At 54.5% G+C, this 27,447-nt stretch overlaps 1 protein-coding gene across 2 annotated transcripts in view; it reads left to right on the forward strand.

Moving 5' to 3' along the window:
• PRDM2 (PR/SET domain 2) overlaps positions 1 to 27,447 on the forward strand; it is a 103,625-nt gene that overhangs the window by 56,519 nt on the left and 19,659 nt on the right. The window contains exons 6-8 of one of the 2 annotated variants that reach the window (XM_040987940.1): positions 4,326 to 4,436; positions 8,013 to 12,411; positions 15,113 to 17,013. In XM_040987940.1, the coding sequence (XP_040843874.1) occupies positions 4,326 to 4,436; positions 8,013 to 12,411; positions 15,113 to 15,125 (4,523 nt within the window). In that variant the 3' untranslated portion in view covers positions 15,126 to 17,013. Of the gene's footprint in view, positions 1 to 4,325; positions 4,437 to 8,012; positions 12,412 to 15,112; positions 17,014 to 27,447 lie in introns of those variants that run through there. The other variant, XM_040987939.1, reaches the window with a different exon arrangement.

The following is a 27,447-nucleotide window of genomic DNA, read 5'->3' on the forward strand; positions in this document are numbered from 1 at the left end:
CCTGCTTTTCCCTAGCTTGTTGCTGCTACACATCCTGGGATTCAGCATACAGTGACCCAAGTACTTAGGTCCCTGCCACCCACATGGGAGACCCTCATGGATTTCTGGGCTTCAGGCTGGCCCAGCTCCAGCTGTTAGCATTTCAGGAATGAACCAGCAATTGAAGATTCACTCTCCCTCCGTGCATGTGTACATGTGAGTGTGTCTCAAAGAAAGCCTATGAAGAGGTCACTTACCACGGCCTTCTGTGCTTGCTGCTGCTGCCCTGGCTGGGCCTCTTGCCCAACGCCTGGTGTCCGGAGTGCGGGTCCCAGGCCAGGGCTGTGTGTGGGGTTGGCCATCTCCCCAGTGGGGAGACAGCATCCATGCACTCCCCCAAGATGCTAAATTCAACTCATTTAAATTGCCCTGCACATCACTGTTGGGATGAATTTTTAATGGAGCTTAAGCAGCCTCTTAGTATTTTTCATTCTGTGTACTGTATGGGCATGTTCGCATGCAGCGTTGGTTTGCTTGGTGTTTGTGCATTTATTGGGAGAGAGAAGTGGTGTAGACCTGGGTTGAGTTATTCACGTGAAGGCAGTTTTGCTTTTGCAGCTGGCTTCGCAGACACTAGCTGTGCGATGCCAGCGTCTCGGGAAGCGCTGGGCACTGTGGGAGTGGTGGGGATCGCACTGACTGCTGAGTGCGGACTCCTGTTCGTTCGGGTCAAGGTTCTGTGCTGCTGACTGGAAATGGGAAGAAACTGCCTTCTGATTTGATTGTGGTTCCTTTGGTGTAAACCTAGTCACTGTTCATCTAAGTGGCTAAGCAAGCGTGGGTGTCAGGTGCTTTGTAGCAGGTGTGCCATAGCAGAAACTGCAGTAGCAAGAGTACCCCTGGCTGTTTATAACTGCTCCACAGCTGCCACCCTGTGACTGCTCAGCTGATGCCAGTTCTGGTCCTGCGCTGTGTCCTGTCTTGGCCCTTGCGTGGTAAGGGTGTCAGGCCGCTGGGCTCGGTGTTGAGCACCGAGCACAGTTAAGTGCTGCGTTTCTCACATAAAGGCACCTGGTAACTGCCGTTTCCTTCTGTTTCACTCGCATTTCCTTGACTTAATATGGTCCGTTCTTCTCTGTGGATCCAGAGTTCTGTCCTGTCCTAGCTGCTGTCGTCACTCTTCCCATTTCGCTCACTTGTGTTTCATTCCTGAGCCTCTCATCTGGACCCAGTGGAGCAGCCAGCCGGTGGTAATGCCGTGTGGGGTTCTGCAAGAGCGCGATGGTCAGTGCACGTGTGTGCTTCCCAGGCGCCCAGTGGTCTCCCGTGTGGCAGAGCCCTCGGACGTTTCTTTCAGTCTGATGGTGGATGGCATCAGCAGAGGGAACATCGCTGGTGGGAGGGATGCAGCACTGCCCGCTGCCAGTTGTAGTTCTTGGCACTGCGAGTGCCGCCAAGCAAACGTGAGTGGGAGCAGGAGCTCTGGGTCTAACTTCGTCCTTCCCCGGGCTGAAGGTGGCCCTGGGCTCCTGTAACCCCTACAGCGTAGCAGGTAGGGCAGGAGACCAGAAAGCCCTTTCCTCTCTAGCCTGAGGCCCGAGTTAGTGAGAGGTAGCTTGACGGGGATTCTAGTCGACAATGAGAACATTGTTTTGGGAGTCAAATCATCTGAGTTCGTGAGTGAAAGGTGCCAGTCACAGTAGGCAGAGCTGCTGGGAGCCGTCTGTCATTTACCAGGTGCTTCAGTGGCAAGTTGATTGTTTGAGTCCTCTAGCTTGGAGCACGTGTTTGGTGTTATTCAGGTGCTTTGTGTCATTTTCAATGAACGCATGCACACCGGGTTCCTGGTGACCCAGAGTTAGAGTACACCAGTCCGGCTAGATGGTCCTCTCCTGGGGAGATGCGGGCCTCGCTCCCATGTTGGGAGGACTGCTGGCATCCTGTGGGTCGAGCCCTGGGTTCTGCTGGATGACCTTTTCCCAGAGAGTGAGCTGGCCCTGGATGTCGCTTATACAGCTGCCTGGGGAGGGACTGTCCCGACAGTCTCCTGAACATGGTGCCTGCTGCAGCTGGCTCTCTGCACCACAGCTGGGCTCTGACATGGTGGCTAAGGGGAGTAGCGGGACCTGACTGCTGGCTGGCCCTGAGCGAGATATTCTTGGATTCTTGGGGGCCATGTCATCAGGAGTGTGCCCCGAGGGTGACATTTAGGTAGTGCTTTGCGGGCTGGTGTGGCAGACACTGTTATCTGCTTCACGGAGGATTAACACTGAGCCTGAAAGCAAATGTGTAAAGTTCATGTAATGTAGGGTTGGCACGATGGCTCATTTGGCTCACCTTCTACATGCAAACACGGGCATCCCATGTAGATGTTGGTTCGTGTGCTGGCTGCTCCACTTCCCATCCAGCTGTCTGCTCATATCCTGGGAAGGCGGTGGAGGATGGCCCAACTCCTTGGGCCCTTGTAACCATGTGGGAGACCTGGAAGGGCCTCCCGGCTCTTGGGTTTCAAATCAGCTCAGCTCCTGCCAGTGCAGCCATTTGGAGAGTGACCCAGCAGGTTGAAGATCTTTTCTGTCTCTCCTTCTCTCTGTAAATCTGCCTTTCCAATGAAAATAAGGAAGTCTTTTTTTTTTTAAAGTTTATGTAATGAGGCATGGTGTAGACCCTGGCTTTCCTTTTAATTTATCTTAAGGATTCATACAAAGTGGAAAGCAAAAAGTAGAAAGTGAGTGGTCAGTAAGAAACCATCCTTGACTTGTTTGGGGCACTGTGAGGGTGGAAATGACAACTTGGAAAAATTGTGTGGTTTTGATTCAGGGAAAGTCTTGGCTGAGCACAACCTCTGAGTCAAGGTTCTGAGGGTTCTCTTGGGAAGCAGCCGGCCGGGGTTCCTCAAGTGCAGTCCTGGAGTGGTCGCATCACCGTAGGTGAGCAGGTGTCACAACAGGCACTGTGTTTGATGTTAGGACTCAGACATGAGCCTTTCCAAAGAAAATAGGCACCCACACAGGGACATGAAACAGCCCAGTCTTGGTTCCGTCAGCACAACTGGGCCCCTCAAGAGCCTCTGTGTGGTCAGCAGTAGGCCAAGTGGTATTGCTGATGGAGACAGGGTTGTGGGGGCAGGGGTACCCCGCACAGAATCATAGGTCAGTCTTGGTCCTATGGAGGGTGTGGTTTAACATTCTTCCGCCAGAGATCTGACCCGCAGCTTCTGTTCCCACCGCAGTGTGGTCCCAGCCAAGAGTGTATCTGATCTGAACCCGGGGAGCAGCCCCTGGAAGGACTAGCGGGTGTGTGGTTTAGTGAACCCTGAGACAGAGGCAGTCGGGAGGATTAGACAACTACAGTAGTGTCTCAGGGTCTTGACTAACTGATGATTAAATGTTCTGAGTTTTTTGTTGCATCTCAAATTGTTATCAGAGTTGGTGTTTGGGTATTAGTGTTTGCGTTGTGCTGTGATTACTGTTTCTGTTTGGGCCTGGATCCCTTCAGTGGTGCTGTTTAGTACAAACCCTCGCCTCGTTTCCTCTCCTGTGTGCACCGGGGCTAATTACGCTGCCCTCTCGCAGTTCTCTGGTGTGCACAGGGCAGTTTTCCATCATTTTAGCAGTGCAGCAATGCAGGTGCTAGGAGGCTGGCTCTGGAAGGGACAGGAGAGCTCCAGAGGTTCTGAGGGGAGAGCAGAGGAAGCTGTGTGCCTGAAGCCACCCTGGGAAGGGAGGAGAGGGCCATCTGCTGCTGGCCCTGGCATCAGTGCCCTGTGGCGAGTCCCCAGAGAAGGGCCTCCTTTTTGCTGACGTGAGGGTCGGATCCCACCAGCCACAGTGAATTAGTGCAGGAGCCACTATGCACGGGCGTCCCTTGTCACCCAGTGGACTCTGAGTTTCTGTTTCCCGTGGACCATGGTGGGCAGTCACACCTCTGCCGAGGGCCTGTACCTCCCTCTGAGGAACTTACTAGAAATGGCCAGTGCTGTCTACAGCCATACCATCCTGAACACACCTGATCTCGTGTGATCTCGGAAGCTAAGCAGGGCTGGGCAATGGTTAGAGCTTGGATGGGAGAAATGGCCAGTGTTGCGGCTTCTCCTTGGTCGTCGTTCTTCACTTAACTATTACAGGAATGAAGGGAATGAAAGCCCAGAATTCTCCAAAATGTGGAACTTGTCGATTTCTGTTTTTCTGTGTTTGCATTCACCCTCTGTTCCTTCCAGCAGGGAGACAGGTGATCCTTGCCTGGCGGCTCCCTGCCGGCTGGCCTGCGTTCTGCCTTGGCTCCCTCAGGAATTTGGAATGATGATGAGTGGATGACAGAATAAACAAATGCATACTCTATTTCAGGGAAGAAAAAGTACCAGGAAGGTAGAAACAAAGGCAGCAAAGGCCAGGACGTGGAACTGAAGACAGGAGAGCCAGACCCCAGCGCTGCAAGTATGAGAGATCCCACAGAAGGTAAGCCTGTGGCACCGGGGCGCCCCACTGGGCTGTGCCTGCGGAGCCCACCGTGTGGCCCCTGAGTGCCCCCTGGGAATCAGCCCAGGTCAGGGTGCTGAAGGGAGCCACCCACATCCTACTTTCCCTTCAGGAAATTATTAAAGAACTCTTGTTAAAAATAAAATAAATAATCCTATTGTTAAAATAGATGGGCTCATACTGTATTTTTGCATTTGTAAGTTAATATGGAGTTCAAGACTGTGGAAAGGAATCTGTGATGATTAAAGCCAGGCCTGCAGGCGACGGCTGGGTGCCAGTGATGCTGGCACCTGGTGTTTGTGGTACGTTCAGCCTGAGCAGATTCTACCCTGTGTTTACAATGTGTGCACGTTCATATATGGTTTTATACTCCAGTATTTATTTGATACCAAACTTATTTTGTAGGACAAATGGTAAGGGTCTGAAGTGTTCATTATTAGAATTGAAATTCTGACTCACCTGTTGGTGTTTTTTGTCATTCCTGTAAGGGTCAGCATGCCCAACCCAGTGGGAAATGGGAGCGCAGAGGCAGAGCTCACGGGGGGCTCCTTGACTGTTGGTCAAGATCTGGGGTGTCCTGATGTGTCCCAGGGCATCACCAGGCCACCCTGCTGAGAGCTGTTCATAGTAACTCAAGTGGGCAACTTCCAGAAGACTGACCAGAGGCACCTGTAGGGAAAAACAAGCCAATAGTCCGAATTTCTTTACAGCTGTTGCTAGCCCTGTTTGTGAAGATGACATTCACAAAGGAACATTACAGTAGTTTTCTGAACCCTTTGATGAAGCGAGAACAGACATGTGTGTCCTAGAGCCTTGGGAAGCTACGTTCAGCATCACAGTACCTGCCTGACCCACAGTGACGGTGGTCACTCTGGGACAGAGTCCTGCCCCTCCGGCCATGCAGGGCACTGACGGGTCCTGATTCCCTCCCGTATCCATGAGGGAGTGGGTCTAAGCACCGACTTCTCAGCTGTGCCACAGCTGGTCCTGGTGTGCAGGGAAGCCCCTGAGTGTTCCTGCATGTTGTGACTCCTGTTCACATGCGGACACGTGTGGGTGTGTGTGACACAACCTGGCCAGACAGTGGAGGTGTATACATTGTGGCCTGGAGAACTTTGGACAGTTTAAATCTGGGTTTTTCACCAGCCACGGAGATGTTTTTCCTCTATTGAAGGAAACCACAAATTCTGACAAAAAATTTCTGAGTCTTAAAGAGAGAGGCATCTTCTGTTTCCTTTCTTCAGCTTGTGTGGCAGGGTTCTGATTGTTGAAAACAGAATTGGCTCCTCATTGGAAATCCCTCCTCTCCCACACCCCGGTCAGATGACTCGCTTCCCAATTTGTGGATGGTTTGGGGGAGAGACATTTGTTTCTCTTGGGATCAGGGGCCTGGCTGGGTGAAGGTTGTGGCAGCCAGAGAGGGGAGGGCTGTGTACTCGGAGACGTTACTGGGCCTGGGTGCCTGGGTCAGTGCTGCTGCCTTGCGTCTCTCCCACCCCTGCCTGCCTGCAGGGTCATGCCTCTGCTGCTGCTTGCCATGTCCACTGCACGGGGTGGACAGCCATTAGCTGTGTTCTGTAAATGGGTCTTGCTTCAGCCAAGTGTTCTGTCCCCCTCTGACCCACCCAGTGGGCAAATCTCCCAAGCTGGTGCGCCTACAGTCAGATACCTAGCAGGCCCCCCTACAGTCCCCTGAGAGGAGCACGTGAATGCTCAGTGTCCTGTGGGCTTTAAGTCCTCCCTGCTGGCTTTTCCTCTATGTCCTTGATTCTTGGCTCCTTTCAGGCTCAGCCCACTGAGTGCCTTCTCCAGCAGGCAGGCCACGCAAGATGTTCTCTGTGTGCTTTGGCCTCATGCAAGCATGGCCATGGCTTACAGGCTCTCAGCCATCTGTCTTGTCTGCCTCATGCTGCCCATTAGGTATCTGGTGATGCTGGGACCAAGTGGCTAGTGTGGCCTGGAGGTGTGGTAGCTTGGCTTCTGCCACAGAGCCTTTGGAGCTGTGTGTGGCTCTACTAGTGTCCCCAGCAATAGGGACCCAGTGTTCCCTAAGTCTTACACAGCCTCAGCCACCTACTGTGTTGGAGGCCCCAGTCTGTTTGTTCTGCTCTTGCCTTTCAGCAGTGGTTCCAGCCTGAAAGTGTGGCTTTCAGACCCTGTCCTTCACCACATCCCCATTCAAACCCCTCTGCAGTGAACTGTTAGGTGTTTGTCCCCCCTGGTCCCCAGCAGCTTGTCATGGCCACTGAGCCAGCGCCTTGGTGAGTGGCGAGTCCGCTTCTCAGTGCTCACCTTACTGTTGGTGTGGGCTCAAGTTCCACCTCTCCGCCTGCCCCATCTCTGTTTAAGGGCTTCGCCATTTCTGGGCTAAAGTTCTTGATTGATGCATTGGGATTCATGTGGTACAGTCCTCCTGCTTGCCACCGTCCCTGCAGTCTCTGTACTGGGCACCTTAGCAGCAGCTATGTGTCCAGGGTGGGCTCTTGTTTCCCCTAGACCACCCACCTCTCCTGTGGCCTGCCATGCTCGTGGGAGTAGGCATCCCTGTCAACCTCATCTGCCCTACATCACCCGTGTCGCCCCTGCCCTTCTGCTCTCTGTCCATCTGCCACCACCCTTGTCCTGCAAGGCTGTCCTGCCTGCTTTCTAGCAATGAAAGAACCCTAGTATAAGCTAGATCACGCTTCTGTTCAAATTTAACAGGTAGCTCCTGGTTTTCCTTGGAATAAAGGCTTGCAGCAGTGAGGAGGCAAATTTCAGATTTTGTGGGCTTGCCTCATGCCCCTTCCACTAGCCTTTCCCAGCACTCTCACCTAGAGCATGGGCCCTGCTCTTAGCTCTCTACAGAGGCTCCACCCCAGGCGTGGTCCTTGGGCAGCTGTGCTCACTCTGCCTGGCTCAGCTGGGCTGCAGCCTGAGCTATGAGCTGAGACCTTGTTTCCTTCTGTGTGGGTGGAGCTCCTGAGATGGTGCTGGGAAAGACCATCTCCACCTTTGGTAGACTTGAAAAGCTGTTGTATAGCTTCTAAATGGATAGTTTCAGGCAGGAGGCCAAAACAGACGACCAAGCTGGGGGTGGTAGGGTCCCAGGGTCCATAGGGTAGTAGGGTGGGCAGGGTCGGTAGGGCTGTAAGCTGGGCGGGGTCGGTAGGGCTGTAGGGTCGGCAGTTCCCTTGCTCCAGAGTTGGAGTTGACAGCTGGTCTCCTGAGACTTGGGATCACTGCTCAGCCAGTGCACTGTGCTTAAAAACAGATACATAGCTTGTAAATTCCCACACCAGAACCCAGCCGCTGTGGGCATTTCTGTCCATTGCGTTGGTGAAGCCCAGGATGCAGAAGGCTCTCTGAATTCCGAATGAATGTGGGAGCGAAGGAATGGGTGAAGCAAGTTCTTCCCCAGGTCAGCCTCGTGCGTGAGGCGTGTGAAGCCAGGGTGCCCACTGCTTGTGCTGGCTCCCCTAGGCGTTTGCTGATGGAAGTAGCGAGCCGTAGGAGTTGATGACAGTGGACGATTGCTGCCCTCACACCCACGCATCTGCTTCTGTGTCCTTCTAGGCCCAAAGGAAGAGGAAGAGAAGCCTTCGGCCTCAGCACCTGAACCCCCAGCCATCCTTGTGGAGGTGGCTTGTCGCGATGTGCTTCCAGAACGAGCCGTCCCTCCCCCAGCCTGTGAGCCACAGCCAGAGCCAGTCAAGAAACTAGAAGCCACAAACTGTGATGTGCAGGATTTGGAAGAAGAGGAGGAGGAGGAAGAAGAGGAGGATGAGGAGGATGAGGAGTTGGAGGAAGAGGGGGAAGAAGAAGCTGACCTGCCAAATGAAAGTTCTGGGCAAGAGCCAGAGATACGGTGTGATGAGAAGCCAGAAGATTTATTAGAAGAACCAAAAAACAGTTCAAAAGAAACTCTTGGAGACGCTGCAGAGGCGGCACCTGTTAGCAGAACCCCCCAGGCCAGGGAAGAGGCCGACGGCGAGGTGCTGGGAGTGTTCATGTTCCCGTGCCAGCACTGTGAACGCAAGTTCACAACCAAGCAGGGCCTCGAGCGGCACATGCACATCCACCTGGCTGCGGTCAGCCACACTTTCAAGTGCAAGTACTGTGGCAAAGCCTTCGGCACCCAGATCAACCGGCGGCGGCATGAGCGGCGGCATGAGGCGGGACTCAAGCGGAAGCCCAGCCTGACGCAGCGGCCACCGGAGGACCTGGCTGATGGCAGAGGGGCTGGAGATGGGGCTGCCCCCACGGAAGTGGCACAGCCTCCCAGTCTGGGGCAGGACGGTCTGTCCCTGAACGCGGAGAAGGCTGCTCAAGAGACTGTGAACTCCTCTGCAGTAGAAGAGAACGGGGAGGTCAGAGAGCTGCATCCGTGCCAGTATTGCAAGAAAGTCTTTGGAACTCACACCAACATGCGGCGGCACCAACGCCGGGTCCACGAGCGGCACCTAATTCCCAAAGGGGTCCGGCGGAAAGGAGGCCTCCTGGAGGAGCCCCAGCCTCCGGCCGAGCCGGCCCCGCCCCCGGCAGCCGTCTACGTCCCCAGCACGGAGCCCGAGGAGGACGGGGAGGCGGACGACGTGTACATCATGGATGTCTCCAGCAACATCTCTGAGAACCTGAACTACTACATCGATGGGAAGATCCAGAGCACCAGCAGCACCAGCAACTGCGACGTGATCGAGATGGAGTCCAACTCAGCAGAGCTGTTTGGGATCAACTGTCTGCTCACGCCAGTCACGGTGGAGATCACGCAGAACATAAAGCCCGCGCAGGTCTCTGTGACGGATGATCTTCCTAAAGAGCCTTCCGGCAGCACCAACTGTGAAGCCAAGAAGCGCAGGACCGCAAGTCCTCCCGCGCTACCCAAAATCAAAGCCGAAGTGGACGCCGAGCCCGTGGCGCCCTCATGCTCTCTGTCTCTGCCTCTTGGCGTGTCAACCACAGAGGCGGTGTCTTTCCAGAAAGAGAGAAGTGTGTACTTACCATCTAAGCTCAGACAGCTGCTTCAGACCCAGGAGGAGCTGACCCCCGCCTCCGGGCTGTCAGCCACAGAAATCCCCCAGTTTGGCCCTGTCTGTGTGTCTGCCCCTGCGTCCATGCTGCCCGTGACCTCGAGCAGGTTCAAGAGGCGGACCAGCTCTCCTCCCAGCTCCCCGCAGCACAGCCCTGCCCTGCGAGACTTTGGAAAGCCAGGCGATGGCAAAAAGGTGTGGACGGACACGGTTCTCACTGCCAAGAAAGCCAAACTGGAAAGTTGCAGCGACTCGCCCGCGTGGAGTGTATCTGCGAGAGAGGAGAGGGAGGCTGGGACACCCCCGTGCTTTGAGGAGTACAAGATCCCCAAAGAATGGGCAGCCAGCTCCACTTTCAGCAGTGTATGCAACCAGCAGCCCCTGGACTTATCCAGTGGCATCAAACAGAAGGCTGATGGGGCGGGCAAGACCCTGGTGCCATGGGAGTCTGTTTTAGACCTCAGTGTGCATAAAAAGCCTTGTGACCCGGAAGGCAAGGGACCCAAAGAAAATCCCACGGCGCAGCCCACGTGTAGTGCCAGCAAGAAAAAGAAGCCGACCACCCGCATGTTGCAGAGGGTGCTTCTCAACGAATACAGTGGTGAGGACGCAGCGGCGGACGGTGCTGCCAGCACTGCCAGCGCTGCCGGGAGCCCGAATCCCTGCGGGTCCCTCGGGGCCCAGCCAGAGCCTGAGCTGGGCCCCAACTCTGGCTTCTCTACGCCCCCCGCTGAGCCCCCACCTGATGTCTGCCCCTCATCGCCAGCCCCACAGGCATCTTCTGTTCCCTCGGGTCAGCTGCCTCCTCTCCTGACGCCCACAGACCCCTCGTCCCCTCCGGCCTGCCCTCCTGTGCTGACTGTCGCCACTCCGCCCCCTCCCCTACTTCCTACGGTTCCCCTCCCAGCTGCCCCTTCCGGTGCATCTCCTCATCCTTGTCCCTCTCCACTCTCGAGTGCCACCACACAATCTCCACTTCCTGTTCTGTCCCCGACAGTGTCCCCCTCGCCTTCCCCTGTCCCTCCCTCGGAGCCTCTCATGTCTGCCGCTTCGCCTGGGCCTCCGACGCTTTCCTCTTCCTCCTCGTCATCCTCCTCCTCATCATCATCCTTCTCTTCCTCATCTTCCTCCTCTTCCCCTTCCCCGCCCCCTCTCTCGGCTGTGTCATCTGTCGTATCCTCTGGTGACAACCTGGAGGCTTCCCTCCCCCTGATAACTTTCAAGCAGGAGGAGCTGGAGGGTGCAGGGCCGAAGCCCAGGGACGAGCCGCCGGCCACGCCAGAGCAGACTTTCAGCAAGAACTTTGTTTGCAATGTCTGTGGGTCGCCTTTCCTTTCCATCAAGGACCTCACCAAACACTTGTCGGTTCACGCTGAAGAGTGGCCCTTCAAATGTGAATTTTGTGTGCAGCTTTTTAAGGACAAAACAGATCTGTCAGAACACCGCTTTCTGCTTCACGGAGTAGGGAATATCTTCGTGTGTTCCGTTTGTAAAAAAGAGTTTGCTTTCCTGTGCAATTTGCAGCAGCACCAGCGGGACCTGCACCCGGATGAGGTGTGCACGCACCACGAGTTTGAGAGCGGGACCCTGCGACCGCACAACTTCACGGACCCGAGCAAGGCCCACGCCGAGCACATGCGGAGCCTGCCGGAGGAGCCTTTAGAAGCCGCTAAAGAGGAGGAGGAGGAACTGAACGATTCCTCCGAAGAGCTTTATACCACCATAAAAATCATGGCCTCGGGGATCAAGTCGAAAGATCCGGATGTGCGGTTGGGCCTCAATCAGCATTACCCCAGCTTTAAGCCACCTCCCTTCCAGTACCATCACCGCAGCCCCATGGGCATCGGCGTGACGGCCACCAGCTTCACCACCCACAACATCCCGCAGACGTTCACCACCGCCATCCGCTGCACCAAGTGTGGCAAAGGGGTCGACAACATGCCCGAGCTCCACAAGCACATCCTGGCCTGCGCCTCCGCAAGTGACAAGAAGAGGTACACCCCAAAGAAAAACCCGGTACCACTGCGGCAGACTGTGCAGCCCAAGAACGGCGTGGTGGTGCTGGACCCCCCTGGGAAAAATGCCTTCCGGCGCATGGGGCAGCCCAAGAGGCTCAACTTCAGCGTGGAGCTCAGCAAGGTGTCGTCCAGTAAGCTCAAGCTGAACGCCCTGAAGAAGAAGAACCAGCTGGTGCACAAGGCCATCCTGCAGAAGAACAAGTCGGCCAGGCGGAAGGCCGACCTGAAGGGTGCTGCTGAGGCATCCCCCCACATCTGCCCGTACTGCAGCCGGGAGTTCACCTACGTGGGAAGCCTCAACAAGCACGCCGCCTTCAGCTGCCCCAAAAAGCCCCTCTCTCCTTCCAAAAAAAAAGCTTCCCATTCCGCCAAGAAGAGTGGACATTCATCGCCTACAGGGAGCGACAAGAACAGCAGCAACCACCGCCGAAGGACAGCCGACGCCGAGATCAAGATGCAGAGCACACAGGCTCCACTGGGCAAGACGCGCGCTCGCAGCTCGGGTCCCGCCCAGGTACCGCTACCCTCCTCCTCCTCCTCCTTCAGGTCCAAGCAGAATGTCAAGTTCGCCACTTCTGTGAAGTCCAAGAAACCAACCTCGTCGTCTTTAAGGAACTCCAGCCCAATCAGGATGGCTAAACTAAGCCACACGGAGGCCAAAAAGCCCAGGGCTGTGGCCAAGAGTCACTCTGCGCAGCTCTCCAGCAAGGCATCCCGCAGTCTGCACGCGAGGGCGCAGAAGAGCAGAGCTGTGTTACAGAGCGAGGCCACCCTGGCAAGTAAGAAGCGAACAGATCGCTTCACTGTGAGATGCAGGGAGCGCAGCGGTGGGCCCGTCACCAGGAGCCTTCAGCTGGCAGCTGCTGCCGACTCGGGGGACAGCAGCAGAGAGGATGGCAGCGCCAGGCAGGAGCTGAAGGACGTCAGGTAAGCTCAGGAGCATGGGGGCCAGCCCAGGGAAGACCACTCTAGACACGCCCCTGGAGCCTTTGTTTTCCTTGCCCGTCAAATGTTCACCTGAGTGCTCAGGAATTAGCTGATCTGTAAGTGGTAGGTAAGCTGGGTCAGTGCTTTGGCTGCTGTGGAGAGAAATAAATGTGTTTATTTGAGACTTGGCACTCATCACGTGTACCATTTCTTGAATAGGGCCAGGCATGGCGTAACTTGAAACCTTGGGAAAGCGCTCCGAGGCGCCCAGCTTAGAGTGGGCTGCTCTGCAGCCCTCTTACTCCCTTGGCGCTGTCCCAGGGTCATTTGCAGGGTTTCCTTGTCACAGACCGCTTCTCGGGCTGAGCAGGCTCGCTGAGCACGGCAGCAGTACAAAGGCGGCCATCGTTGCAGTCAGCCGGACTGCTCTGCGCCTTCCTGCCGCCGCCTGCTGTGGACAGTGGGTTTTAGCACTTGCCACACTGACTCAGACAAAGCAGGACAGACAGCACATTCCCTTGTAGGACCCTCCCCGCACAGCCCTCTGCAGGGCTAGGTGCTCTGTCAGAAGCCCGGTTCTGGGGGAGGAGCAGGAGATAGGCCCCCCGAGGGTCTGTGCCCACCTCCATTGTCAGGCCACTGCCGCCCCAGTGTGAGCTCCGAGGGAGCTGTACCACCTGCCCTCGTGTTCCCCGTTCAGGGCTGCTGCTCGTGACAGAGGAAGGGGTAGAGCAGAAGTTAGAGTTCCTGTGTTGGCTTCTCCTGCTCTCTGCATCCTCAGCCTGAGTTGCTGTGTGTGCGTTCTTGGAACTTGTGAGCAGTGCCTGTGTCCGTCTCGGGGATTGCTCACCACTAGGTAGTATTTCTGCGAGCAGCACGTGCTGTGGGCCCTGATTTGGCTCTGCTGGCAGTGGCTTAGGGTGTCTCATGATCCTTTCATGTTTCAGGGAAGCAGGTGGAGGGTCGCTGAGGTGTGGCTGCTGCTGGGAGATGCTCTGAGGACATGTAGGCGCAGTTACTGCTGTATGATGGAGCAGGTGCTCCGTGTGCCTTCATTGTGGCTCCAGGAAGAGGGAGGAGTCCTTGGCCAAGGCTGGTGGGAGTGGCTGACTTTAGGGTTAAAGGATCTGATTTGCAGAAAGCCATTCTCGGAGGCGTGTTGGCCCACAGGAGATCTGGTCAGTGCTTGGTACACGCAGGCATGTCGTATCAGAGCTTGGCCTGGTGTGAGGCACACCCTGTGCCCTGGGTGCTTCTCCTGGGCTGAGGAGGCACCATCCCATCAAGGCTTTCTTGGACAGAGTCCTTGCAGGTTGCCTCTGTCCAGGCTACGTTCGTCGTGTGGATTGTGCTAACAAATGCCTCTCAGAAGGTACTTTGCCTCTCTTATCTCCGATGTTATCTGGGAGGATTTCCTATTTTACCCTGAGTCCCATTTGTACAATTGGAGGGTAAAGTCGTTACGAGAAGGTCAGGTGTGTTCCGGAGAGCTCTGAGACAGCGTGGGTTTAGAGTCTGTTCAGCCAGGCCTTTCACCAGCCTTGATATTTGAGGAACCCTGAAGTCTACAGAGAACTGCGAAGATAGTTCAGGGGAGTTTCTTTGATAGTTACCAGGAAGTTAATTTCCTGGCTGCGGGGAGCAGCATCAGGCAGCTTGGCTGTCGTCCTGACATCCAGTGGAACTGGCACTGGGCTGTGGTCTGCAGGATACCCGTGTTGTCCAGGGCTTGACTTGCCAGGTGACCGTAACTGTATTCTGGGGAATTCAAGGCAGATGTGCGTCAGGCCCTCCTCCGTTGACTGGCCACATGGGTGACTGTTTCTGCAGCATTGGTTTTGGTCTCCTTGGAGCAGAGCCAGCGTTCCCGAGCTTGGATGATGGCGGCCGGGCTCTGAGCCTGGGCCCTCGGCCTCGCCCCCCGTGCGCACGTTACGTTCTGTTGAGCCGTTTGGCCGCTTGTGTGTTGCTGCTTGTGCGCTTCACTTGGAGCTGATCCAGTGACTGAGACTTGGGCTGTGGGTAGTCTTGCTTTTCTTGCCTTGGCCTACTCACAGCCTGTGCCCTGGCTGCTCCTGCACGCTGGCTTGGTTCCACAGTGTTTCAGACAAGTCTCTGAGCAGCCTGTGCCATCAGAGCGTACTGCTTTCTGTTGTGCCGGTGAGGATGCAGAAAGACCTGGCATCGCCCCGAGGACAGAGCCACCAGGGAAGCCAGGCGTGCCAGGCCTGTGCGGCACCTGCCACCGGGCCTTCTCTGCTGCGACCCCGCTCAGATCTGTGGCCGAGGTCGTTGCTGTGGGTTCCAGTGGGACCAGAGGCCAGAGAGAGGTGCTCCCTGTCCTCGGAACCTCTCGGGGTGTGCTTGCCAAGTTCCTTAATCTTGCTCTTAGAGCAGTGCTTTGTGTGCTGAGTTCCCCGCCCCCCGAAGTCAGTCAAGAAAACCTGAGGGTAGGGCAGTGACCTGAAATCCCAGACTAGGTTTCTTCTCATTTACCAGGCACTGAGTCAGCACACCTCCTCTGGAGCTGTGGCCCTGCTGGGGTCACCCCAGCATGAGCCCCTCAACACCTTCACCGTCCCGTATGTGTCGCTGTCTTGGTGACGTCTGTCCTTTGGTCTCCTCACCTTTTCTTTAACATGGTCAATTCATACAAGGTTTTGTTACATTGTCATTTATCTTCAGTTTTCTTATTTTCTAGGAACTTCCTGTAGAAAAGCCCCCAAAACAAAACAAACCTTAACTGACTAAAAGCTATTGCATGCTCAACTTAGGATAAGCACTACGGCAAGGACGCGGACCCAGCTTGCAAGACCAGCGGAAGCTGCCTCAGGAGCCTGGCGCGGCCCAGGCCTGCAGGCTGCTGGTCGCCTGCTAGGGCCAGGCTCCGCTGCTTCGGGGGCGCGCAGCCCACGGGCTTCGAGACCCAAAGAGGTGGGCACTGGCCACGAGCCGCCGGGCTCACCGCCGCGCTCCTCGTCTCGGGACTGCTAACTGAGATCTGAGTGTGGCCCTTGTTTTTGGCACACAGCAGAGAAAGGAAGATTGGGACTTAACCCTACAAAGCAAGTTCTCAGTCTTGTCAGTAGTTTGTCGTAGATTTCAGGGATGACAAATTCGGATGCACTCATTTTAAAATGTTTTGGTCACACACCAGCTCTTGATGCCTTTCTTTTAAATGACTTGTAGACAGAGAGAAGCGTTTAGCTGACCTCCGGCCCGGTTGCTTTTTTATCACGAGCAGATTGCCAGCGTCGCGGAGAGGGACCCAGGTGGGCTCTCGGACTGTTTTTACGCCTCTTCTCCAAGCGTCCTGCCGGTATGTCCACAGGGACCTGTAGCCTCTCAGCTGTTACCTGGCACTGATCTATAACTATGATATTATCAGAGACTATGTAGCAATATATCAATGCACAAGACGCGCCCCAGGCTGTGCAGCAGCTGTGTGTCTACACGGGAGTACAAGTGCATTTCCACAGCAGGTTTTACACTTCACTCTTAGCACGAGGTGAACACAAACCAGCCGTTGGCCTCTGGCTGAGGGCCGAGTCTCCTTCCTCCGTGCGCTTCGATGCCTCTCCCCCGGCCCCTCCATGACTGAGTTGGTGAGAAATGGCTAGGTTTTATTCATGTTCTTTGTTCTCAACTCTAAAAGTAATCTACCTCTTGAAATTTGTAGTTTAATATTTGTTTGGTGAGTTTGTGCCACTTTAACCCTTTCACTGTCATTCCCATTTTGTTACATTTCTGTTATGGGGACTTTATGTTGAAATACTGAATAAAACATTTGTAGCCGTTTAAAAATAAAATATTTAAAATTATTTAAATTGTTTTGGACGCTTCAATTGTATGTGATTTACATTCTGCATTTTTTGTTGGCGTTGTTAATCTGGAGTGTTTCTGTATCAAAGTTTGCTGTCAGTTATTTTATTGCTTCTTGTTGGAGAGTGCTCTCAAAGACTATTCTAATGAAAACATTAAAATTTACAATTGACATACAAAAGGGGTTGTCCGTTGATTTTAACCAATGTAGCCTTAGAGAGGGAGAGAGAGAGAGAGAGAAAGAATTAACAATATAGACAAGAGTGCTTGGCTCTTTTTCCCATTATGGCAGGAAATAAATTAGCGGAGCTTGTCAGATGTATTTTTTAAAAAAAGATTTTTTTATGCTGTTGCTGCAAACAATAACTAGAGGAGAACTTAAATGATCCATTTTCTATCATTGTAACCAATAAAATCTTTCTAAACTCTTGTGAGAGGACTGCGTTTTGTACCTAACTGGGAGCAGCTAGGGGAGGAGTCCCAGGCACAGAGGACTGGCGCGTGTGTAGGAGGTGCTGCGTGCCCTCTGCCCGTGGCGCAGCCGCCTGTCGGCGCATTCCCGGGCAGGGGCAGCGAGGCAGGCAGTGCTGTCCCAAGCGCCTGGAAGACTCGCTGGGGTCGGAGTGACGAAATAAAGAATCCCATGGCTCGGCTTCCTCAGTGCTTGCTATCAGTTCTGACTGTGAGTTGGTTTTCCTTTTTTTATGGATCTCCAAGGAATGGAACAAATTGTAACATCTGTATTTGTATTGCATTGATGTGAAAATGCATTAAAAATGCTTGACTCGGCAGTTTCTTACAGTCCAGCGTCATAGCCATTGCTGTGTGTGTCATTCCTTTTTAGGACAAGGATTTCCTTGCCAGGCGTCCCCTTCCGGGCAGGGCTCGAGCATGTCCCAAGTCCCAGCCCGAAGCAGCCCAAACCCGCTGCTGGGGAGGAACGCTGGCATCCCTTCCTAACCTCTCTGCTGCCACTTCCCTGCCCCTCGGGCCTTCAGGCGGACAAGTCGGCCGGTGTCCTTGGCTCTGGGAGTTGGCCTCGGCGAGCACTTCCCCCTCTGCATCTCGGCTCCCCCTCCTGCTGCTGGGGGGCCAGACATTTCCACGTGTCCTCCTCTACACCGCACACACGGCTGCTGCCAAACCCGCACTGGCTGAGGCGTGGACAGACACCCCACGTGTATGCCGAGTCTCTGGGGTCCCAGAAAAGCCACTTAGCATCTACCTCCCAGAAAGGAGCTGCCCTGTTGGGGATTCTCGTTTATTGTACTTTTTGTAACTTTCTTAAAATTTTTTTTTTTTAATTTATTTGAAAGTCAAAATTACTTGGAAAGGGGGAAGAGGCAATAAAAGCTTCTGTCTGCTGGCTCCCTTTCCACATGGCCACCAGTAGTCAAACCTGGACCAGGCCGGAGTCAGGAGCCAGGAGCCAGGAACTTCCTCTGGGTCTCCTATGTGAGTGCAAGGGCCCAGATGCTCGGGCCATCTTTTGCTGCTTTTCCCAGGCCATCAGCAGGGAACTGGGTTGGCAGTAGAGAGGCCGGGACTTGAACGTGTATGTGGGATTGCTTGTGTCAGGCAGAGGCTTAACTTGCTGCCCTACAGTGCCGACTCCCCCAGAACAAAGCTAGCAATTAAAACCTGTGTGTCTGCTGCCTCTGTGGAGTCTCCCTGAGCTGCTGCTGAACCTGCTTGCCTGAGGCAACGGCAGCCTGGTGGCTCCGGGACCTTCTAACAGGACGCGTTGTGGACACATCCATCGGGTCTTGCCGTGTGCCAGGCTGTGTTCTTGGTGACAAATTCAGCAGTGAACAAGTCCTGGCCCCTACGGAGTTTGTATTGGTTTGGTGGATGTTTTCCTTTGATGTTTTCCTTTGTTGTTTTGATTCACGTTTTATTTATGTAAAAGGGCAAGTTAGAAGAAGCTGGTTTCATTTCCAGATGACGCGACGGTCAGGAGCTGAAACCATGAGCTCAAAACTTTCCGGATCTTCCCCGTGAGAGCTGGGAACCAAGCCCTTGAGCCATCCTCTGCTGCTTTCGCAGGCGTGTGAGCAAGAAGCTGAATGGGAATTGGAGCAGGCAGGACCCAAACCGCCCTTAGGGATGCCAGCATCAGAGGCGGAGGCTTAGCAGGCTGTACCACAGTGCTGATCCTGTTTTGATGTAGAACTCGACACAGTAGCCAAGAGGCTAAATCCTCACCTTGTATACGCTGGGATCCTACATGGGCGCTGGTTCGTGTCCCACCTGCTCCACTTGCCGTCCAGCTCCATGCTTGTGGTCTGGGAAGGCAGTAGAGGAAGTCCTAAAGCCTGTGATCATGCACCTGTGTGGAGACCTGGAGGAGGCTCCTGGCACCTGGCTTCGGATCGGCTCAGCTCTGGTGGTTGTGGCCACTTGGGGACTGAACCAGCGGAGGAGGATCTGATCTTTTTGTCTTTCCTCTCTGTAAATCTGCCTCTCCCCCCGCAAAAAAAAAAAAAAAAAATTTTTTTTTTTAGTCTGAAAGGTAGTGTGTCAGAGGGCGGAGACTGATTTCTTCCGACCCTGTGGTTCATTGTCCACGTGGCCACAAAGGCCAGGGCTGGGCCAGGCTGAAGCAAGAAGCCTGGAGCTCTATACAGCTCTTCCACTTGGGTCCCAGGTACTTGGAGCATACTGTACTCTTTCCCAGGCATATGAACAGACAGCTGAATTGGAAGCCAAGCATCCAGGGCATGAACCTGTGTCTAAGAGGGGTGCAGCTTAATAGGTGGTGGTTTAATCCACTGTGCCATGTAATTGGTCCTCTTTCCCCCTCCCCCTTCCCTTTTTTAAAATGTTTTTTTGATGCCCAGAACCACTTCATTCTTCCCTAAACCTCTGGAAGTGGTCAGGAAGGTAGTGGTCAGGGAGGACAGGCTTCCAGGTTAAAATAGCCACTAAAATCACAGCTTATTTAATACTGCGATACCTTATCCATGGAGATTTTGGCGACGACCCCCCTCCCCCCATACACATACACATGAATAGATTGTCTTTTGTTCATGAGGAGTCGTTTGGGGACATTTTGCCCTGGAAGGGGGTTAGAGGACAGGGTACAGAGGTCACCTTAAGAGTACTCGAGGACCAGGCTGGCCCAGCCCTGAGTTGGTTGTGTTGTGAGCTTGCCCGGACCCTGCAGCCCAAGGTTTCTCCCTGGTGGCGGCAGCTGTGTTGCTGCTTGAGGATCCGGGAGTGACACGGTCAGGTGCCGTTGAGCATGTGTCCCGGAGTGGTTTAGCCGTGCTGAGACTTCCTAGCCCAAGAGTGCCAGCCCTGCATCGGGCACAGAGCTTGTCTGGACTACTGCTTTCAAGGCCTACGGCCAGTCTCTTAAATCAGACCCCAGGGATGGGACCTGGGCAGTTAAGGTTGTGCAGTTGCCAGGCAATCTCAGTGACAGGCATCCCTGCATGCATGCTGGGAAAACAAGCGGGCGTAGCTCTGAATGCAGGAGGACCTGTGCCTTCTGGAGCCTTCCAGAACACAATGCAATCTGATCCTTTCCCTTACCAAACAGAGCAGACCATGTCCTCCCAGCCATCGGCCCAAGGCTGTGGGGTTGATGGCAGGCGTGGGGAATGGGCAGGGCAGGGTCAGTTTAGAGCCCTGGGCTACACTGAGGGCAGGGTTGGAGAGTCCCCAGGGTGAAAGAGAAGCGGCCGTGCAGCTGGTTTCTCTGTTTGCAATGCCCTGGCCCACCAAGTCACTCCCTTCCCCATCTTGACCTTCCCATGGTCTGTGCTTCCCAAGCAGGACTTAAAAACATCTGGTGGGGATGACGATGGTATGTACTGCCGTTAGAATTGGAGGGGGAAAAATACTGGGAAAAAATGTTTTTCAGTGGGTGCAATGCAAGAGGGAATTGTCAGACACCTGCTGTTGGGGCCATATGCCCCAAGCTCACCCTGCCCACTCAGCCAATCAGCTTCCATTCTTCCTCTCCCTCATCCCACCCATGCCACTTCCTCTCCAGGCCGTCATGCTGGCAGTGATCTGATGACGCTGCTGTCACGTGCGGATGAGGGGACAGGACACACAAGTGGCCTCCACGCCACACTGTGTGGAGTTCGTTCTTGTAGGATCTCTTGCTGGTGAATGCAGAGCACAGGCCTGGACAGCATTGCTGGGGAAGCGTGTCCCCTTTCCCCCATGTTTGTCTCAGGCAGAGCACGGCAGGGAGCGGGCGCAGCTGCACGTCCGCTGCTGAGCTGCCCCCTGGCTGACTTGAGCCCGATTTCATGCACTGGTGTGCACGGTTGCCCCTCCTGGGACCCAGCTGTTTGGCCAATCACACTGGCTTTGTGGAGCCATCATTTTTTGTCACTCTACTTGTTGGAACACCTCCATGAGGCACTAGGGGTCATCATGAGGACCCCAGGTGTTGCTGGGGAACCTTGACCCTGACCTCCAAGGAATGCTGATGCCAACTACAGCCAAGGCCATTAGATCTACAGGTCTGACACTGACACACACATACATACATATTTTTTTTTTCTTACTTGAAAGGTAGTTTCCAAAAGAGAAGGTCCTCAATTTGCTGGTTCACTCTCCAAATGGCTTCAATGGCTGGAGCTGGGCCATTCTGGAGCCAGAAGCCAGGAGCTAGGAGCTTATTCCAGATCTCCTGTGTATGTAGGGGCCAAGGACTTGGGCTATCCTCTGCTGCTTTCCCAGGCCATGAGCAGGGAACTGGATGGGAAGTAAAGCAGCCAGGACGTGAACTGGCATCCATATGGGATTCTGGAAGGTGCAAGGCAAGGATTTATCCTCTAGGTCATTTTCACTGGGTCAGTGTTAGAGTTCATTGTAACAGACACCCATTAGTGCCCTGCCCTGGGAGGAGGGGCATCAGGGAAGGGCAGCTCGCTGGTGGGTGGTAAACTTGAGCACCTGGTGGAGGAAGGGACAGGGCGGTAAACCTGGTGCTGCAGGCAACAGCGCCTGCTTTTCAGAAGCACTGAGAGGGAATACTTCCTCCCTGGACACAGAGCGGCGGACAGCCATTCTCAGGCACCTCCCCAAATGGGCAGGTGCACCCTCTGGGGAGGCTGCACTGTCACCGTTTTGTCTTGGAAAGATTTGTTTTATACATTTGAGAGACACAAGTCAGAGAAAGATGTCTGCACCCACTGGGGCTGGGCCTAGCTGAAGCTGGGAGGCAGGAACTCCAACTGGGTCTCCCACAAGCCCTTAGCCTGTCATCCACTGCCTTCCAGGCACATTAGCAGGGTGCCGAGGCTCGAACCCATGCTCCTGGATGGGCTGTGAGCTCTGCCACACAGCCATTGCATCTTGTCATTATTGTGGCTCCCAGGGGTGACTTGTTTTTTTGCCTGGGTTGGTACAAAGGAGCTGAGGTGACGCTGGACTCTGAGCTGCAAGTGGTCTTAGTCAGAAGCATGGTGTATGAGGCTAGCTGTCTAGGCCACGCCAGAGTGGAAATTCGGACCTAGGAATTCCCCCAGGGCCTTTTGACTCCCACTCAGAGTAGGTGAACAGTAGGCCAGCACTAACCCAGTCTTGATATTCTGTGACTTTGTGGAATGGACCTGGGGCAGCCGGCTGGCTGTCACCTCCTCCAGGAAGCCTTCATGACCAACCCTGCTCTTGAAATCCCACCGTTGGCTCTTGGGTCCTTGGTGGCCACTAAAGCATCTGCACATTGCTGGGTTTGTTGATGGATGACAGCCCTGTCTGCCTTTGCTGCAATGATTGTGCCCAGGTGGGAACTGTGCCCTCCCCTACATTGTCAGTGTCCAGAGTGGAGCCAGACAGCTGAAAGTTGTTCAGTAAGTGTTCCAAATGACATATCTGAACCCTGACGTGCTCACACACTCGCCCTCTAACTGTAACCTTGACAGGCTGAGGAACCTTCCAAAGACCCGGTTTTTCCTTCCTCTAAGTGGGTAGCATGACCGCAGAGGAGCATGGTGGCATCAGCAGTTTGGCCTGGAAGGACTCTGTGGTCATTGGTCCCACATCTCCCACTCCAGCCAAGAAGGCTTCTGGGGCTGCTGGCACAGCAGGGTCCTTTGCCAGGGCTCAGCTGGGCCCGAACTGCTGCCTTCCTGTGGCAGGTGTTCTCCGCCTGCTCCCACCCCATCAGTACTATAACATGAACTGAAGATGCGAGTTTGTTTTCCACTTGAAGGTGTGTTTATTTTTATTGGAAAGGCAGATTTCACAAAGAGAAGGAAAGACAGATCTTCAACCTGCTGCTTCACTCCCCAAATGGCTACACTGGCTAGAGCTGCGCTGATCCAAAATCAGGAGCTGGTTCCAAGTCTCCCATGTGGGTACAGGGTTCCAAGACGTGGGCCATCCTCTGCTGCTTTCCCAGGCCATAAGCAGAGAGCTGGGATGGGAAGTGGAGCAGCTCAGGTCTCAAACTTCTGCCCATATGGGATGCCAGTAATGCAGGTGGAGGTCTAGCCTACTGCACTATGGCCCCAACCCCTCGTTTTCCACTTAAAGGGCAGAGAAAGCCAGCTCATTTTTTCTGCCACCCCTCCGTGTTACTTTTACTTCTCCTGCTTATAAGTATCAAGGCCAAATGTAGGTCCAGAAGAAAACATTTTTTAAGTCCCGTTAAAGCCATGTGAACTTTTCCCTCAGAATCCCCAAGTCAGAACCAGCACCCCGACCCCCGGTTGTGGTCCATGCTTAGCAGCTGCCATTTTGAAAGCTTTACGTGTGTGACCCAGTTTCATCGTCAGCACTGTAAGTACTTCGCTGTCCTTCCTTTTTCACTGGGTGGAGGATGGAAGTGGTTTACTACAACCCCTGTTCTTGGGAGGTGGAGCTGAGAATCCAGTCCAGGCAGTCTGGCCCAGCTCCTGAGTCACGAGCCTGCTGTGGAGGGTGAGTCGGGACCTGCAGGATGACCCTGGCAAACTGCTGTCTTTTCTGCCCTGTACCACTTCTCTTTAAGAATCAAGGAGATCTGGCTGGTGTATCGGGAGGCATCTGTCCGAGCACGGATGGGCAGTGCCAGCTAATTTGAAGGAGCTGAAAGGCACTGGTGGCCGGCAGCTACTTCGGTCTTTCCTGGGGCCAGTCTATTTTGTGTGTTCCTGGGAAACCAGCCGTGAGTGGCTCCAGCTGGGCCTCGTGTGTTTGCCTCTGTCCGGCTCCGTCCCTTGCTTCGTGTCCATCTCCATCCAGGTGTGTCCAGATCACTTCTGGCAAGCAGACTTGCACCTGTGCATGGGACATGGCCCTGGCGGGGGGTGATGCACAGGAAGGGAGTGTCAGCCCCACATAGCAGGTGCAGCCTCTGGTCTAACATGTCTGCCGCTTCCCTGAATTTTAAGGCCTCCCCGGATGGCATTTGGCATTTCCTCGAGGTTTCGAGGTAGCCGTTGATGAATGCTTTGCTGGGATCAGTGCTAATGTCTGAGATACCTCTGGCCTGTGGGACGTCCTACCCCACACATTCTCTGGCAGCTCAGCATGTGCATCTGGGAGCTGTCCCTGGGCATGGCCAAGCATGACCGGGTGGCACCGCATGGGAAGAAAGTGCAGGCGTGCATTGCAGGGACCCTCCCTGTCTGCCGCCAGTTGCACGCAGGCCAGCAGCAGGTGGCCCGTCCACCCGATACGTCTCCTTGTGGTCCTGGCACTTAGTTACTTGTTCTTTGAGTGACAGTCAGGCAGGCGACCCCTGCATGCAAGGTGTTGCCTGTAACAAACAGCGAACACATACCCGGGGCAACTCCTCAAGCACATGTGTTAAATGAATGGCATGTGGGTAAAATGTCAGGGGTAAGAGTGAAAGTGGAGTCCGGGCCTTTCTCAGCCCAGGTTTGCACCATGTTCTGGTGTTTTTCTATTGTTTATTCCTGAACCCTGTGGTCCCCTTGTGGGGCAAGCAGACTGTGGTGTCTGTTGCTAACGAGCAGCCCTGTCTTGATGGCGTGGGGGCACATGGCCCTGAGACCATGGCAGTGCCAGCATGCAGATTCCTGGTAAACCCGCCCACTGATCTCCTGATCCGGGACTTCCCTCAGGACATGTATCAGAGTTTGGTGAACAGGCGGTGTAGAGATGGATGCGGTGGGAGTTTTACGCTCTGTCTTTATCCACAGAGTAGGTTCCTCTGTGGATTCTTAAGAGTGAGTGTGGTGAATGCAGACCCACAGTGACTGCCAACACCCGGCAGCCGTCCATCTCCAGGATGACATCAGATCCTGTCATTGAAGTCCTGTGCTGAGTGACCATTAATTCCTTTATGTCCTTTAAAAAAATAACTGCAGACCTAGCCAGTTGGTGGCAGGTGGGGTGCTAGGAGTGGTGGGTGATGTGTGGTCCGGAGGCGGGCCTTTTCTGGGATGTCTGAGCAGACAGCCCTTTCCTGCTGGGCTCTAGTTATATGTGTGTGGGTAGGGAAGCGGGTGGCTCCCATCTGTCAGCTCCTTGTTCGTGCAGGGCACTGCTGGCACCGAGTCACCTGGGTTGCTTGGCTTCAGAGCCACAAAGCCTCAGCCTCAGGGCTGGCTGTGTGTGGATCAGCGTCTCCAGTGAGGGGCACTCAGACCTGAGAGTTTTCCTCGCTCTATGGAGAAAGAAAGGGCCGTGGCGTCACCCACCCCATCTCAGCGCTTGTTCCCGACCTCAGTTCACTTTCTCTGATCGAGCTGTCCAGATCTCAGGTCTCTTGCTCAGATATCTCTTCAATCCTTCCAGCCCCTCGGGAGCCAGGGGCGGCCGCAGCGTGCGCCGTCACTCGTCTGTGAGTGCCCTTTGAAAAAAAAAAATGCACTTACTTATATACAAGAGTGAGAAAGAGCACGCGGAGTTTGTATCTGCTGGTTTATTCCCCAGATAGCTGCATGGCAGGGGCTGCGCCAAGGCTGCATCTTGGCCCCTAGAACGCCCTCCAGGCGGATGGCCGGAGTCCAAGGACTTGGACCGTGTGCATCGGCGGGCAGCTGTATCCAATGTAGAACAGCCAGGACTCGAACTGGCATTCCTCTGGGGGATACCAGCATTGCAGGTGGCTGTTTAGCTTGCTGTGTCTTTTTGAGCGGAGCCTTTGAGCCCAGGTCATCATCCAGGCAGCATGGTGCCCCCGGCGGCATGTCCTCAGCACACTGGCATGGCACCTCCAGCAGCACCGAGCAAGCACAGGGTCCTTAGGGATCCCAGAGCTAGGGCTGCCACGTTTACCTCCTCACATGACGCAGAGACTTTTAATTTGTTATTGTTGTTGTTATTATTACTCTTGGTTCTAACATGTGAGTCTAAGGGAGAAAATCAATTCTTCAGGTGTCATTCAATAAATAAATGATCAAGTCAAATCAAAGGAAAGGGAGCTGGTGTTTTGGTGTGAGTCAATCGGCATTAGAGGTTCCTACGTCAGGGCCAGGACACCAGGATGCAGCTGAGTGCTAGGAGACCTGAGGTCTCGCAGGCTGCTGACTGACTGGGCGCCCGGGACCTGGTGGAGTGGAACTCTTTAAATTCCTTCAGGTTCTTAGGTTCTTCTCCCCTCCACTCACACACTTTTGGATGTGAAAATGGGCCCACCGGCTCTCCAACAGTAGCTTTGATTCTGTGTCCCAACACCAATGTCTCCCAAGGGGATTCCTCTCTGGCAGAGACCCCAAGGCTCCCAGGCAATGGGTGATTTCCTTTCTGTGTTTCCTCTTTTTGTTCAAAGCAGTGCCCCCTTTGCTGAAACTTAAAACGCCACCTGGTTTCAGAGCGCATGTGCACCTGCCTAGGCTGCGCAGAGCAAGACCCTTCCTGGACCCATCACTGGTAGTGATGACATTTTGCAAAGCCCATGGCCAGGGAGGTGGATCCAGAGCTCTTTGTGAAACTTTGTTGGAAGACGGTGGATAAAATGGGACCTAGGTTGATCCTCTCGTTGCTGGAGCCCTCTGGGAATCCTGACCGCCGCTTGTGACTCAGTCCCCACGTCTTGTACAGTGCAAGGATAGAGGAAATTCCTTCCCCTCGTGGAGCTGACACTCCACGGAGGGGCTGGCAGAGCAGCAGGGGTTGAATTGTGGATGGTGAACCCTCTGGAGAGAAATAAATCAGGGCAAGGGAATAGGAAACGCAGAGGGCAACGGGATGCCCCATTTTAAACGCAGGCAGCCTGACCCAAGAGGGGACCGTTTAAGCAAAGACTTGGAAGTGTCCAAGTCTGGGGGCCCCTGGGCAAGGGAAGAGCTGCTGCAGAGCTGGTGGAAGCGGGGAGAAGGCTGGTATGGCTGGAGTCCTGCCGGGAGTGCTGGGGTCAGATACTGCACCATGGCTTCTGCTTTGAGTGAGTGCGGGTCACTGAGGGGTTGGAGGGTGGGACTGATACAGCATGGGTCATGTTTTAAAGGATTTGCTGGTTTGTTGAGAAAGATGGGAAGGAGGCCTGAGAAGGAAGGGAGGCCAGCTAGGAAGCTGGGGTGGGGAGCGGCAGGGTCCGGAATACATGAGAATGGGTTTACTTATTGGCACTTGATCTGAAAGGCAGAAAGAGGAAGACAAAGAAATAGAGAGACACCGTCCAGCCACTGGTTTACTCCACATGCTCCCACAGTAGGAGGGGTGGATTGGGCCATAGCCGACAGGAAGGAGTATCCAGGTCTCTCCCGTGGATGGCAAGGGAAGACCTGACTGCTGGAGCCATGCTCTGCTGCCCCAGGGTACATGTTAGCAGAAAGCTGGATCTGAAATAGAGGAGCTGGCAGCAACCCGAGCGTTAGAGAAGCAGGGAAGGCAAGCAGCATCTGCCCCAAGAGAAAGCAAGATAACGTTCCTGTAGGGAGCATCCAGCACTCAAAGATCCAGGAAGGATGTGGGGTCAGGGGTAGGTTTTTCTCACCTGGAGATGGAGGAGACAGGAGAGACCTGGCAAAGGAGCTGACGGCCGGGGAAAGGAAATCAAGAACGAGGCCCTGGACAGGTCTGAGAGCTGGTATCCCTGGAGGGGTTGGGCTCAGGCCAAAGGAGCCCCCCACCTCCACTCCAGCCCCCCAGGAAGAGAAGTGGGAGGGAAGCCGGGCACCATGAGTGAAATCTATCAACAAGAGGCTGGGAGAGTAGCAGGGGTGTCGACCATTTGAGTCAGTGGGAGGACCACTGGGCAGAAGAGGGTGGGTCTCCAGATGTCGGGATCCATCTGCGTTTGCTCTGCATGCCTCCCAGTCGTGGGGCTGTGTGTTTCTATGTCAAGGAGTTTGG

Source organism: Ochotona curzoniae, unplaced genomic scaffold, assembly GCF_017591425.1.
Source record: "Ochotona curzoniae isolate NIBS_2020 unplaced genomic scaffold, NIBS_Ocur_1.0 contig_4792, whole genome shotgun sequence".
Lineage (NCBI taxonomy): Eukaryota > Metazoa > Chordata > Mammalia > Lagomorpha > Ochotonidae > Ochotona > Ochotona curzoniae.